The sequence below is a fragment of the Echinops telfairi genome, unplaced genomic scaffold, assembly GCF_000313985.2.
Source record: "Echinops telfairi isolate 266 unplaced genomic scaffold, ASM31398v2 ScPeMD7_7;HRSCAF=31, whole genome shotgun sequence".
Classification (NCBI taxonomy): domain Eukaryota; kingdom Metazoa; phylum Chordata; class Mammalia; order Afrosoricida; family Tenrecidae; genus Echinops; species Echinops telfairi.
In genome coordinates, this window is record NW_022103904.1 from 27,180,835 (window position 1) to 27,197,350 (window position 16,516).

The window sequence follows — 16,516 nt, forward strand, 5'->3', positions numbered from 1 at the left end:
GAAAAAAAAACTAGTAAAGAAGTTGTAATGATACAGAAAAGGAGTAATATTCCCCAGATATGCAACTGTAAACAGCTACCCTGGCACACCGAAGTCTTGTTCTATTAAAATAACTTTACGGGTAGATTTAATTTTTTAATAGTTAAATAAAATATAATTTCAACACTCTATTTGATGTGAATAATAACTTATACACACCATCCAAAATTTTTCATATATATTTTCAGTAATATAGTAATAAAGCTTGAGAAAAGAACTAGAGTATCAATTTCTTCACAAATTTATTATATAAAATATCCCCAGAGCACTTGTTTATCCTGTTCTTTCATTACACATTGAGGCACAATGGAGGAGAGGCCCTTTAAGATAGCCGTTGTTTCATGAGGGTCCCTTGCATCAATGGGATGTACATGCCTTAATAGTGTTCTAAGATTGGCTTACACGAAACCTTATTACTTCAGCAAAGAAAGCATAGTCTTCTTTTCCCACTAAATTATGGTGAAAATGTCAGTTTTATTTAGAACTATGGTACACAACGGTTCTGTCTCAATTACTAAAATAATTTATTAAAATAATCCTGAAAAACATCTTTTTTTCTACTCCATTCATTTGAAAGCTATATATTTTCATGCTAATATCAAAGAAATCATCAGGTTGATCTGCAAATTAAAACAATCGACAAGGCATAAGCTTGCTCAGCACATTGGCTGTGGCTTGTAACAAAAAAGATATATCACTATGTCTTTCCTTAGTTAAAAATACATAATCCTTTTATTTTAGATTGCAATAAAAGAAATTAACATCACAGGTACAGAAGACTAGGAAAGGGGAAACTACTTAATTCTGAACGTCCAGTAATTTAAACCTGTTTTGTACTTTTCCATAGTACACGAAAGTTATCTTTTAACATGTTTTGAAATTTATCTTTGGGAGGATACAATGTAAGTAGATTTTAAGAGTAATAGTTCCATTTATTTCCATTTGTGTGTTGTATGATTAAGTAAAACGAAGGCACAGTAGCTATCCTTTCCATTACGTTGCAACACTGATTTACGTGCCTTGTGAAACGGCTGATAGACAAGATGATGGCAACACGAAGGGAAGACTTTGGATTGTCTATTTAAAATCCAGGTAACAAATAATTTTAAAAATTAGTTAAGTGCACTTTCACATGCTTTTTGTTTATAATGAAGAACAAACTGCCTAACTTTCTTCAACAGGAAAATGCACTTTCCCCAATAAACTTAAAACAACAATAACAACAAAAGTAATCCCTGTCCTTTCATATTCTAAGTAAGAGGGTTAGTTACAGAAACTGTTCACTGCAAGACACATGAAGACAACACACTGTGGCATGAGCTTTTAATTTGTTGTGCTGTTGTTAAGTAAAGTTCAGAGGGTGCAGTTAAACATTCCAAGTTCTCCCTTCCGTCTTTATTGATTCTCAAGAATTTGCACAGAAAGCTCTTTGGGGGCTAGAACAGCAGCAGATGCATCACACTGTTTCCAAGATTTCAAGTTTCAAAAGCAAATTGTTTTCTTTTTTAATACAATTCCTGATTTGAATTAGACAAAGGGACAAAAAATAGCACATACTTGAAGGTTACATAGTCTACAAATGATGGCAATATTTTCCTTGGGAGAGTAGTTTTGTTGGTATAATTATTTTTTAAATACTCAAAAAAGGCTCAACTTCAAGCAGTAATAAACACAAGCAAAAGTGATTTCATCCTTAAAATAAATATTCAGAAAAACCTCTCTGTACATACAAGTGAAAGAGTATGTAATACTTTCGCACGCGCGCGCACACACACACACACACACACACACGCACAATTTGTTCACACAAACAGCTTACACCTGCTGTTCCAGCCCATATGTCCCCAGTAAAGAAGGGAGGCACAGACACAGATGACTACTGTGGTTCACTCTCGTATAGCCTTTTTGTACTGGGACACTATCACCACAAATTTTTTCCCTCATTATGTTTATTAAAATTACCTTTTCTTCCCCTGCCCCTTTCTTATTTTTCTTTTTTAAATTTGCTTTTGCTTTCTTTCTTTCTTTTTTTTTACAGCATGCCAAATCCTTTGGCATATGTGATGGCCTTCAGCAGTCTCTCTTTAAGTTTTTCTTTGCTTGAGTATTCCGGAAGTAAAAGGACATTAAAGCAAGTATGAGATGTAGGTAACCTAAATTGATAAAACAAAACGAAAAGGGGGTGGGGAGAGAGAAACAGGAAAATAAGTCACAGGACATAGTGTTAAAATAATCTTACTTTTACATGATACGCATAGCTGAAATATCCTGCAGGTGCAGAAAAATGCAGAATCAACATACATCATACAAACACTGCTTTTAACACATACACTGTTATTACTCCATACTAGATATTAGGTACTTAAACTGTGTAGCTCATTTAGCTAAATTTTCTTAAACCTATAGAATGGTATCAGTATCTTCTTTTTTTTTTTAAATTAAAACATCATTTTATTGGGGGTTCTTACAACTCTTTATTACAATCCATACATAGTATCTTCATTTTATAGTTAAAATTCATTGAAAGGCTAAATAACTTATTTACGGCGAAGATAATATTTAAAGCTATGTTTTCAAGATTTCAAAGTCTGCATTCTTTAATGTTTATTAGAAATATTAAGAGAAGTATGACCATGTACATGATTTGATAGTAATATACTTAAATTTGTACCATTATGTATAAAATAATATAGAATATTAGTGGAAATACTATACATTTTAGCCATTAAATATGCTATTATGCATGGCTGGGCCCTACCTATCAAAAATATTAGGTTATATTAATAGAGAGAGAATACAAATGGCAAGAATACACAATTGAAGAGTGTTACATCATGTAGCATTACAATACATAATCACTACATCCCCATACATTACTATATAATGTGGCTTTCAGTGAACAATTCCAAATCCCAAGTTGAATAAACCAGACTAAAAGTCCAAACCATTATGAGTACCATAATATTTTAAACTATGCCCTCAAAAAAGAAGAATTCTTCAAACCCTGGTGGTATAGTGGCTGCGTATTGGACTGTGATCCGCATGGTTGGCAGTTGATTTTTCTCCTCCCATAAACATTAATAGTCTGGCAGTGAGTATGGTTTTTTGAAACAATATTAAAAAAAATATTCTTTGAACTAATGTTTCACACAAATTCAAAATTTTCACTGGAAACTACTAGGGCATTTTTCATACTTGTGTTAAGTTTTCATAAGTTGTCATAATTACCTTTCTGTGTCAGGGCCGTTTTTTGCTATGATCATCTTTAATTTTCCAAGTCCTCCCACTGGGGCTCTGTCTGTGCCAGTTGTAAACTGCAAGAAGAGTCTTTTCTGCTCATCTGTAAATGAATGAACGATTTCCCAGAACTCCCTAATGAGGAAAGATATAATAGTGATTTGACTTTTAACTAGCACTGTTAATTCAAGATTTTTATTAAAAACCATATTAGGAAAGAATTTGGAAATTAATATCAGAAACCTTGGTGAGCTAGTAAATTTATCATAAGGAAGCAATTCTAAGTACATAAAAGCTTATGTATCATCATTACCTTATTTATAACAGAGAAAAACCAGAAAACCTCAATGTCTTAACAAGGAATTATGTGAATTATAGTATGGTGTAGGATAGCAACACGACAAAATCCAGAACCAAAATACAAATTTTAAAAGACTGAAAAGGAAGTACTTTGAAAAATGAACTCTGGATGTCATCAGATAATTTCATTTAATCCTCTCTCATTTCCTTATGCTATACTCATCTTTTTGGTGATAGGGCGGCCAAAAAGAATTAACAAATGAACCATAAACCGAATGTGAGTATGAAAATGTTAACACAAACAAGAACCAAGTAAGTGTATGCTATATATAGGGATATAAGTATTCTGATATATCTATCACATATGGCCATTTTTTATTAAGAAAAGTATTTATCTCTTGTCCTTCCTTCCTAAAGCCCATGTAAGTAGTCATGCCACGATACAATGTTACTCTTAATCCTATCCAACAACATGAAAGCTCATTAAGAGCCATCTTGACATGCTTCTATAAATCTACATAGCTAATGTACATAATAATTTTCAGCCAACACATTTCAAGATTTTTGAAAGCTTAAGAGTATTTTTTGTTGGTTATACTTAAAAATAAATAAATAAAACAATCATACACCCTGACAGTGAATCAATTCAGCCTCATAGCGACCCTTCAGGGGTGAACAGAAAAGCCACTCCGGGTTTCAAATGCTGTACATCTTTATGGGAGCAGAAAGTCTTATCTTTCTCCCAGGGAGTGGCTGGTGAGTTCACATTGCTGGTTATGGAACACATTTTAATATTTATTTAAAAAGTTCCTTCTAGAATTTTGGCAGAAAATCTTATAACACTTCTCCAAAGCCTTTATAATTCCAGTTTTTGATCTTATAGAATTCCAATAAACTAATATTACCAATCCTGGTATTTTTCTTAGTGTAATACTACTGACATTGGTCAGCCAGCATTACTAGACTTTTTAACTCAGTATTCCGTCTTGCTACTCCTCTTCCCTGACCCTGAAACATCCTCCTCTCAGTGCCTGCAGAATTACCACTCACCGAGCACAAGCAATAAGCAAAAACAGTGAAGTGAACAAGGAATTTGCAGGAACATCTCTCTAGCTAAGACAATGAGGAATTAGACCAAAACATAGGTCATTCTTCTTAAGGTAGTGGACAAGAGAAATAAAATAATCTATAGCCCAGAGCCCTCTGCCAGAGTGACACACTGCCCTATAGTGAGGAGATCCCGTCCTTCCATAACACAAGTGTTCTGAATTTAGACAGAACCAACTACAACAGGAAAGCAGATCTAGGGCACTCGAGAGGAGGAGATAAAAAAATCATGTAAAAGACCATAATAGCCTAGTGACCAGTCTCTGTCCATATCACTAAGTAACTATTTTTACAATTGGAACATGACGGAGGTTATAATCAATTAAGACAATCAAAATAGTGTGCAAACTTCCTTTCCTAGCAGTATAGTGATATAATAAAAGTTGTAGCTACATGGATTCAATCCTAGTCATATCTTCTAAAATTCGTCCAGATCAGAAGAAGAAATCAAATAAAAACACCCAGGACCAAAAGTAGTGACAGAGCAGCAACCCTGACATATAAGTCAGAAATAAATGGGTACAACCAGTAGAGTTGTACCCAACCAGTAGAGTCCACACTACCAGGGCCCAGCAGGAGTTATATGAAAGAACAGGATATATAGCGAGAGCACTGACCAGTCACCCCAGATTGCAGAGCCCAATCCCAAGAATGAACTATATTGAGCTCATTCAAGTTACAATACTGGCAACAGAATGGTTTAAAAGAAAGGTCTTGGAAAGTACCTGAGAACAAGAAATAGCATTCCTAAGGCTGGGAGAGATGGAACACCTTATAAGAAAGTAGCCTTGGACTATGACCCCTGTACAGAGAACTCCTCCTTTATCAGATCTTCAAGGTTGTTATCTTGCAAAGTAGGTTGCCACAAAGGTCTTAGGAGCTGCCTCTGGGTAAGTTCAAAGGGCAAACCATTTAACTAGTAACTGAACACCACCCAGGGTCTCTATATAAACAAATGGAAATAGCTAATGAAAAAGTTCTCAACTAAACAAGATGGAACCTTTTCAATTGTTACACTAAAGAAGATGCCTTTAGAGTAACAACAGAAGGGGGAAATTCCTTCAACCAAGAGTGCACTAACGCCACCCAAACTCTTCCCCAATCCATGGAATCTAAAAGCAGGTCCAAAGAAATCTAATTTATTAAAAACAAAAAGGAGTAAGTAATTCCAAAATCCAAATAAAGAAAAAAAAATCCCAGCAGGAAGTAAAATTACAACAGAAAGTGTAACAGCAGGCAGAAAAGAAAATAATTCATCAGAAATACAAAACATCAGAGAAAGATAGCCAAATATGAAATATAACTAAGAATATTCAGAAATAAACCTAAAAAATAAGAGAAAAATCTGAGAAGTAGGCTAATTTAGAAGTGACAAAAGCTGAAGAAACATGACCAAAAATTCTATTAGGGACATGATCTACAAAGCAACCTCCCTGCTGTTGAGTGAATTCCTACTCCTGGCGACCCTATGGGGTGGAGGAGAACTGCTCACAGGGGTTCCCAGGTTGTAAATATGTACGGAAACAGATTGCTTCATCTTATTCCTGGGGAGTGGCTGGTGGGTTAGCAGCCAGTGTTTAATGCTGCACCATTAGTGCATCTATTATCAGCGGAGACCAGAATGAGCATAGCAAGATTATTTAGACAATAAATGAACTAAAATATCTATCACAACAGCACTGAAAAAAAATCCAATATTTAGCTACATAGAAGTTTTCATGTGGCAAATATAAACCTGTAAGTTAGACCAAAAGGCAAATGACAAACTAAGAATAAAGAACACTTACAAATGTATCAGAATTAAAGGGAAAATTTCCTTAGCATAGTTTTATTATTTAAAAAAAAATAGAGACCAACAACTAATCAGTAAAAAAACTATAAAAATGACACATGAAAAGAAGCTCACTCTCATTCATGAAGAGATAGTAAATTACAACTACCGTGAAATACCACTTCTTACCAGGCAGACTGCATGAAAAGAGATTACTTCTGGCAATTCAAAAGTCTGGGGATAAAAGAGAACAATAATCTGTGTTCCAGGTCTTCTTCCGGTAGTGACCTGAGGTGATGTGCCAAAAGGGTTCACTACTCACTTGACCTAGAAAACCCCACAAAATTATGCAAATCAAGAGCACCTGTAAAACTATCCAGGCCATCCAGGGTATTCATATCCAGAAAACCATCAAATTTTTGAAAGATGTCACTTAGCAGAAGCAGAGTGTGCCCTTCAAATGCTGCAATGGTGGAGTTGTAAGGTGTGTCTAGGCAAACAGTGGGGTCAGATCAGCGCCAGTGGTCAAAAAAGAGTGCTGAAATTTTGTTGCACATGCTTAAAAATTCAGAGAGAAGATAAACAAGCGGCCATCCAGCTGAGAAGCATAAAAGCCCACATGGAAGAAGCATACCAGCCTTCTGACCACGAGGTGCAAAAGGGACCAGTTATCAGATATAAAAGAACTAAAAATCAGATCAGTGGGTGTCCACCTTCCTGATACGATCAATGAAAACAAAGGTGTGCATAAGCAAAGGTGGTGAAGAAAGCTGAGGGTGCCTGGCTATCAAAAGATATAGCATCTGGGGTCTTAAAGGCTGGAAGATAAACAAGCAGCCAACTAGCTGAGAAGCAACAAAGCCCACATGGAAGAAGCACACCAGTATGTGTGACCACGAGCTGTCGAAGGCATCGGGTGTCAGGCATTAAGGAACAAGAAATCATGTCATTGTAAAGGTGAGTGAGTGCAGAGTGGAGACTCAGAGCCCATTGGTTGGCAACTGAACACCCCCCTGCGGAGGGGTTTTGGGGAGGAGACGAGCTAATCAGGGTGCAGAGTAGCAACGATGAAACATAACTTTCCTCTAGTTCTTTAATGCCACCCCCCCACCCCCCAATATCATGATCCCAATTCTGCCTTGCAAATCTGGCTAGACCAGAGGATGTACATTGGTACATATAGCAACTTGAAACACAGGGAATCCAGGATAGATGACTCCTTCAGGACCAGTGGTTAGAGGGACGAGGCCTGGAGAGTGAAGGGAATGTGGGGTAGAAGGGGAGAACCAATTACAAGAATCAAATATAGCCTCCTCCCTGGGGAATGGACAGCAGAGAAGAAGTCGGAGGGAGACATCAGACAGTGTAACTTATGACAAAACTATAATAATTTATGAATTATGAAGGGTTCAGGAGGGAGGGGGTAGGGAGGGGGAAAATGAACAAACGATATTGAGGGCTAAAGTAGAGGGCAAATGTTTTGAGATTGATTAGGGCAACAGGTGTACATATGTGCTTGACTCAATGGATGCATGTATGGACTGTGATAAGAATTGTACGAGCCCTCAATAAAATAATTTTAAAAAATGAGGGTAACAAATGTACAAATGTGCTTTATACAATTGATGTATATATGGATTGTGATGAGTTGTATGAACCCCCCAATAAAATGACTTTTAAAAAAATTCAGAGAGGAATGGTGAACTTAAGGATTTACATGTGGTTTCTCTGGTCATTGAGTACATCCAGGTGAACAAAGTCCCCAAGATGCACAGCCAGACTTACAGAGCTCACTGCTGGATCAGTCCATACCTGAGCTACGCTGCCACATTGAAATGACCCTGACTGAAAAGGAACACACTATTCCTAAACCAGAAAAGGATCTTGCACAGAAGAAAAAGTTACCAGAAGAAATAGAAGAATCTTAAAATAAAAGTTGCAGCCACATAAAAGATGGAAAGTATTTCTGTATTAATATGGGGTGATGTCTAGCTATACAAGGGAAAATATTTTCCTAGCTTTTCTGCTGAAAAGCCCTAAAAACAAGAAAGCCCAAGAGTGGAGATTATATACCATGACTGAACATCAGATTTCTATATGCCATTCCTAATTAATGATAGCAAGATTCCTTGCCTTAAAAAAAGGGGAAGGGGTTTTATTGGTGTGAGGTTGAGAATGTCCAATATGAGTCAAAAACTTCAAAATCTAATGGGATCATGTCAAAAAGCTGGTAGGCAAAGACACTGTGATGAAAATTCCACTCGCCCTGTCTCAAACTGAAATAAATTATATATATAAATCTACGCATTCAGAACCATACTAAAAAAAATGAAGGGGAAAAAACATGTCAAATCAATTGGCACTGTAATGTATTAAAATTACACATTAACTCCGCACTCTGGAAGTTTTCATTAATTTTATTGTTTCTTTGCAGTAGAAACTGTTTTCAAGGTATTACAAGAGCTACACTGATTATAAAAAGGAATGGCAGATAATACATGAAGGAACTAGATAATATTACGTTTCCAAGTCAACAGTTATGACCCCTAGTGAAATACTGGATTCAGGTTAAGGATAATGAAAATAAAGTCAGATGAAAAGCCAAAATTTTCCCAAAAGCTTTTTAAAGTTCCATCATACTTATGTGCATAACTATAATATCCCGATAGCAGTGGTTCTCAATCTTCCTAATGCTGCTAGCCTTTAATACAGTTTCTCATGTGGTGATCCCCAACCATAAAATTATTTTCCTTGCTACTTCATAACTGTAATTTTGTTGTTATGAATCGGGCTACCCCTGTGAAAGGGTTGTTCGACCCCCAAAGAGGTAGTGAACCACAGACTGAGAACCACTGCCCTATAGAGAAAAAAAGCATACCAAAAGTATACCAACAAGACAGATAAAAACTGTAAACTAATTTCAAATTGAACTAAAGAAATGTAAGAAAACCTCAGGACAGAGGCAAGTGAAGGCATAGATGATATAACAGAATGAAAAGGGAAAAAAGAAAAGAATTATCATTCAAATTCAAACACTAAACTAAAACACACAAGGGTACCCAAAAAAGATGATTATACAGTAGAAACTGAAGACAAAAAGATGAAAAGTCCTTAAAATTAAAAAAAGCAGCGCTGGAAATTCCCCACCCATCTTGAGATACCTTGTAGTCAAGGGCTACAAGTACCCAATTACAAATTGAGTGAAAGTATAAAGAGTAAATCCATTTTCCATTCATCAATTCATACACAATTTGTTTTATTGATTGAAATTCCACTTCCTCCTTGTGTTTCTTGATTCTATTTCTCTTTATTTCCAACCCTCCATGCCCCTTCTGTAATTTGCCCTTCGGCAAACGATGCCCTTTAATCTCAAATGGTTGATTATTCCTGCAACAGTAAGCAGCCAACCTGGAAATTGTTCCTCTTCCTTCTCTGGCCAGACTCTTTCCTTCCTGACTAGAATCATTGGCAATGGGAATTGCCCCACCAGTGGTCGCAGTCTGGGAATAACCTGCCCTCATTGACAAGTGTTCAAATTCTCATCCTCACACAGAAAAACACATGGCAAAAGACACCTCCAGGGACACCAGAAAAGGGGAACCTGCAGTAATAAGTACACAGTATTGACAGTCTTGTCTTAACCATCTTATGGTCCGTGGACTCTGTTCCCCCACCTAGCTAAATCTGGGGGAGGAGTTCCTTTTACCTCTCAAGCAATACCTAAAGGGACAAGTGGGAACCCTATGCAATGTGAAGAATGAACTAGAACACCACCACCAAGGCACTGCTAACTGAGCCACATTTTTATAAAAGTAAGCAGAAACTGCATGTAAACTCGGATTAAGATGACTGCTTGTTAAAGTTAATACTTGGGGGAAGTTTAGATACCTCCGGGAAGATGGTACCGATGTAGCATCACCCGGCTAGAGCTCCCACTGTGACCAGGAGATCAATAGGTGAGGAGGCCAACTCTGGGAAATCAGATGCAAGACCTAGACTCTCAGCATCCCAAGGTTTTTTCCAAACCTTCCCCGAGAAGCTCAGTAGAGCTCATGGGGGCATTCCCTTCTCACTATGCCTGCCTGTGGTCTTTCCTCTCCTCTCTACTGCCAGCCTCCTGCTAGTTCTGTGACGCGCTAGCACAGTGAAATATTCCAAGGCAGACTGCCCCAAGTGCAACTCTCGCCCCCATGAACAGAACTTTCACAGCTCAATCCCTTATTGGAGTCCCGCTTCCTCACCTCTTTCCAAGGGTACAACTCTCCTGATAGATACACCCAGATAACTCAAAAGGGATCTTGTTCCAGTAAGGCAGGGATACAACTTGAAACCACAGCGGGCTCTAAAAGTTTATTAGATTTGCTCCTATTTTCTTTTGAGAAAACACAAAACTTCTTCCCGCCAGAGGAGCTAGTACCCAACATTCCTGGGTTTCTTGGCAGCTTCCCTCTCCCCTATCTAGGCAACTGGCGGACACTGGTACTCATACTCACTGTCCTTAGCAAGACCACTCCTTGATTGGAAGTCCCTCCTCCCAACCCTCCACCATGGTCCCCAACTCTAATAGCATATTTCCATCCTGGGATGACACGCAAGGATTGGATATTACTAATTTGTGCAGATATCCACAGTAAAAGGGCTTCTGTATAAACACAATCAACAGAAGAGCTGCACTTTCCCTGTGTAATACACAGGGTTAAATGAAAATTGAAACAGCGAATTTGAAGACAACCCAGAAGAACTCAGCAAATGAGAGAATCAAACAAAATAGCAAAAGAATCTGAAGAAAGCCTGAGGATGATGTGGTATACCATGAACCAAAATAATATTTGAATTATGGGAGCGCCTGAACAGGAAGAAACAAGTAAGAATACAGTTAAAATAGTAAGAGAATTCTTGGGAGAAAATTTCCCCAATATTGCAAAGGAGATGATAACCATCCAGGAAGCAGAGAGAATACTAAGTAGATTAACCACCACCCCACCTCCCCAAGCACATCAAAACATTTATCAGTCAAATTATCCAACTTCAAGGAAAAAGAGAGAATCATGAGAGCAGCTAGAGAGAAAAGGTAAACAGATAAGAACAAGCAGAGACCATGCAGGAAAGAAAAAACTGGGGCAACATATTCCGAAAGTTGAAAGACAACAACTGCAATCCAAGAATCCCTTATCCAACAAAGTTTTCCATCAAATCTTAAGGAGCAATAAACGTTTTCTCAAATAAGGAAATATTATTAAAATTTGGAAAAACAAAATCAGAATTATGAAAAAATACTTTCTAGTCCTTTAGGGGCAGAAAACAACTGCAACACTCAAACATGAGACCACCACGGGGTGTACCACCACCCATCAAGCAACACACTGAAAACAGTAACCAAAACAATTAAAGATCTAGAGGAAAAATGAAGAGAATAAACTCACATGCACCACCCTATAAAAGGGGAAGAAAGTAAAATATCAAGCACAACTAATAGGAGATGACAGCGACTGATCTACATTTAGATTTCATTACACTGAATTTCAATGCATTTAACTCACCAATCAAAAGATAAAGAGTAGCAAACTGGATTAGACAACAAGATCCATCAATCTGCTGCCTTTAAGAGACACATCTCAAACTGACAGACAAAAATAAACAGAGTCAAAGGTTGGGGGAAAACCTAAATTAATGGCAATTTTTAAAAAGCACTGGTGGCAATATTAATCTCTGAGGGGAAAAAAACAGAACTCAAGGTACACGATATAATGAGACAAGAATGAGCATTACATAATGCTCAAGGGATTTATGAACCAAGAACTCATAAGCATAATAAATATATATGCACACAACGAAAGACTCTTGAAATTCATCAACAAAATCCTCAAAGAGATGAAAAGAGAAATCACCAGATCAACAATTATAGTAGGTGATTTCAATACATCACTCTCAAAGAATGATAGATCAACAGGTAAGAAACTCAATAAAGAAATGGAGGAGGTGAACAACACAACTGAACTACTCGACCTCCTAGATATTTACAGAGCTCTCCATCCAACAGCAAAAAATACACATTCTTTTCCAATGATCATGGCTCCTATTCTAATAAAGATCACATACTGGGTCAAAAAGCAAGCATGAGAAAATTCAAGCACACTGAGATCATTCAAACCATCTTCTCTAATCACGGCAACATAAACCTGGAAATCAACAATAGAAAGAATAAAAAAACAAAGACAAGCACTTGGAGATTTAACACTACTCACAAAAGAATGGGTAATAGCCCAAATAACAGAAGAAATTAGGAAGTTCCTAGAAATTAACGAGAATGATAACAGCATACCAAAATCCATGGGATACAAGCAAAAGCAGTCATCAGAGGTCACTTTATTGCAATAAATGCACACATGAAAAAAGACAAGAGAATTATGTTCAGCATTTTAACACAGCACCTCCAACAATTATGAGTCAACAGAATAAACCTAATGGCAACAGAAAACAAATCATAATAATTAGAGCAGAAATAAAAGAACTGGAAAACAGAAAAACAATGGAATCTACAAAGCAAAAAATTGGTTCTTTGAAAGGATGGACAAAATTGACAAAGCATTAGCAAACTTAAATAAAAGGGCAGGCAACAATATTGAGAATAAGGGACTTTAACAGGGGAAGTCACAAAAGACCCTAATGAAATAAAAAGATTAATATAACGCAGTACTGCAAAAGACCGTATTCCAACAAATTAAAAAACCTGGATTACATGGACAAATATCGAGAAAAACATTCTCTCCCAAAATTAACACATATGAACACTAAGAACTTGAACAGACCCATATCAAGAGAAGAAATAGTAAGGGTATCAAGAAATTCCCAATAAACTAAAAGCCTTGGTCGAGATGGCTACACAGGAGAATTTTACCAAGCATTCAGAGAAGAGATGACAACAATCCTACACAAACTCTTTGAGAACATAAAAAAGGGCAGCAAACTCCCAAACTCATTCTGTGAAGCCAGCATAACCCTATACCAAAACCAGGCACACCCCACAAGGATAGAGAACTGTTCTCTCTCATGAACATAGATGCAAAAATCCTCAACAAAATCTTGGTCAACAGAATCCAACAACTTATAAAAAAAAGACAATATAATCATGAGCAAGTGAGAGTTATACAAGGGATGTAGGGATGGTTCAACATTTGAAAAACAATTAACATAATCTACACCACAGTAACAAGAAAAACGATAACATGATATCAACTGATGCAGAAAAAGCATTAGACAGTATCCAACACCCACTCCAAATAAAAGCTCTCAAGAAGACAGAATCAGAAGGGAGAATCCTCAATACAAAAAGGCCATATATGAAAAACCAATAGCCAATATTACACTCAATGGAAAAAGCTGAAAACATTTCCTGAATAAGGGAGCCTGACAAGGATGTCCTGTATCTCCACAAGTGTTTCATTGCCCTTTCTTTAAGGTATGCATAATATTCCATTTTGTGTATGTACCAGAGGGTTTTTTTAATCCAATCTTCTACTGATGGGAATTTAGGCTTTTTCCAACTTCTTGCTATTGTGACTAAATATTATGAAAATGCCACTACTACTTAAACCTACAAATTCAAAGCAATCCATATCCAAATCCCAGCATCATACTTTAAAGAAAAGGAAAAACTGGTTACCAATTTCATATAGAGAGGGAACCAGGATAAGGCAAAAAAAACCTCAAAAATAAGAACAAAGTAGGCGGTCTTACAAAACCTGACTTTAAAACCTACTATCCAGCCACAGTTGTCAAAACAGTCTGGTACTAATATAATGGCATTGGTCCATGGACAAATGGATCAGGACAGAAAACCCAGAAATAAAATCACCTGCATAGAGACAACTGATTTTGACAAAGGCCCCAAAAGCATTAAACGAGAGGCAGATGCCATCTTCAATAAATGGTGATGGAAAAATTGGTTATCCACCTGCAGAAGAATGAGACAAGACCCATATCTCACCCAAGGCACAAAACAAACTCAAGGTAGATCAAAGACTTAAAAAATCCAAAGTTATCATGATCATCAATGAGAAAATTGGGATAAGTGCCCTAGTGCAGGGAATACGTGGGATCAACGATAGCAAAGGAAACACTCCGTGGAAGACAAAATAGCTGAGTGGGACCTATTATAAATAAAACACCTATGTACATTGTAACATTTCATTAAAGAGAAATAAAAGAGCCCACGAGTGGGAAAAGATATTTAGTAACGACAACAGATAAAAGTACTAACTAAAACATACAGTATTTTACAAGCCTACAAGAAAAAAAACTAATAACTTTCTGAAAAGGTGGACAAAGGATGACACTGGAATAGCTAATAAACATATGTGGAAATGCTTCTGTTGAGTAGCCATCCAGGAAACATAAGTAAAAACAACCATGAGATACCATCTAACTCCCATAATTGTAGCCCAATTAAAATTAAACTGAGAATAACGAATGTTGGTGAGGGTGTGCTGAGATCAGAACTCTTATCCACTGCTGGTGGTACAACCACTGTGGAAGGCGATGCGGCAATACCTAAAACAGATGGCAATCGAAATACCATATGATCCAGCAATGCCATTACTGGGCACATACCCAAAAGAAGTAAGAAACAGATCATAAACAGACTTTTGCTCCCCCTTATTACAGCACAGTTTATAATAACAAGAAGCTGAAAAACAGCCTAAATTCCCATCAGAAGATTGGATAAAAAAAACCTCTGGTACAATGGAATACCACACATCCCAAAAAACCAGCAACATAACTATGAAACACCTCAAGACATGGAGGGAGCTAGAAGATATTATGCTGAATAAAGTTAGTCAATCAGAAAAGGGCAAATCCTGTAAAAGTTCATTGCCGCAGGAATAAGCAGCAGAACAGACACAAGCTCAGTCTGCTGGAGGGTCAGATAGCCTGGTGGAGAGCCTGCCAGTGTAAATGAAGCATACACCAGCCACTCTAAGTATTTTGAAGAGCACTTGGCTGGAGAGCGCCTCACTACAGCTGAGATGAAATGATCAAGGGAAGGGGATGCTGTCTATGGAGTTTTTGCCATGTAACTCTATGATGGCGTGCCCCTGGACAGGTAGACAGCTCCATCAGAGGCATGAAGGATAACGATGTGTGTGTGTGGGGGTGGTGGTGGGGGGGTTAAGATGGCAGGACTGGGGAAAGGATCCAAACATGTCTGGTGGAGCACAAATGCATGTCTGTTATAGAATAGGGAGGACTGACTTCCAGTTGGGAAGAATGACTGAAAATACTTTTGGGGACAATACAGAAGCAGGGTCTTTGGGGGTATGCAATGAATGGGCCACATTGACCTGGGCTTCTGGGTGTATCCTAGGAACCTAGTCCGGGTACCTTGGAATGTTAGGACACAGAATCTTGGACGTTCAAGGATCACAGTATGCTCCAGAGGCTCCATCAGTGAGATCTGATTCAGAAACTCCACTGGGTGAACTGAACTCTTCCTCAGGCACACTACTAAGTCGGAAAAGAGGAAGCGAGAGATTGCTGAACTGTTGGTAGGCAGACAAACATGGTCTTGCTACACTGATGCCCTATACATTGTATTAAGATATGTATTATCCTGGCAAACCTGTGACATTCAGTTTTATTTTTCCATATTAGGGTGTATCTTAGAGGTGTTATGCCATTGGAGGTAAGCCTCATACAGTTGTATTATATGTTTATCTGTATTTTGGAATATGAAACCCAGGATTGAGGAAACTATAGGGACAGCAAGTAAAATAAGGGTTTTTTTTTGGGGGGGGGGTTTACAGTAGTGGTGGTGGGGGTAAAGGGAGACGACGTCAAGGAGATTCCAGGAAGAAATAGAATGCTTGGAAACGGATTGTTGTCGCAATGGTACAATTCTGCTTGACCTGACAGAACTATGGAATGATATACAGTGAACCCTCGCCACTTCGTGCTTCGACTTCCGCAGCTTCACTCTATCGCGGTTTTTGCGTAACAGCGCATGCTCTGTCATTACTGCCACTGATTGGCTCATACTGTACACGCTTCTGTCTGCATCGCTAC

At 37.6% G+C, this 16,516-nt stretch overlaps 1 protein-coding gene across 2 annotated transcripts in view; it reads right to left on the reverse strand.

The window, feature by feature from the left end:
• Window positions 1–264: 264 nt before the first annotated feature.
• UBE3A (ubiquitin protein ligase E3A) overlaps window positions 265–16,516 on the reverse strand; it is a 103,900-nt gene continuing 87,648 nt past the window's right edge. For both annotated transcript variants that reach the window (XM_004708107.2, XM_045286337.1), the window contains 2 exons: window positions 3,268–3,411; window positions 265–2,192 (listed from right to left, as the gene is read on the reverse strand). In XM_004708107.2, coding sequence (XP_004708164.1) covers window positions 2,072–2,192; window positions 3,268–3,411 — 265 coding nt within the window. In that variant the 3' untranslated portion in view covers window positions 265–2,071. The remainder of the gene's footprint in view (window positions 2,193–3,267; window positions 3,412–16,516) is intronic.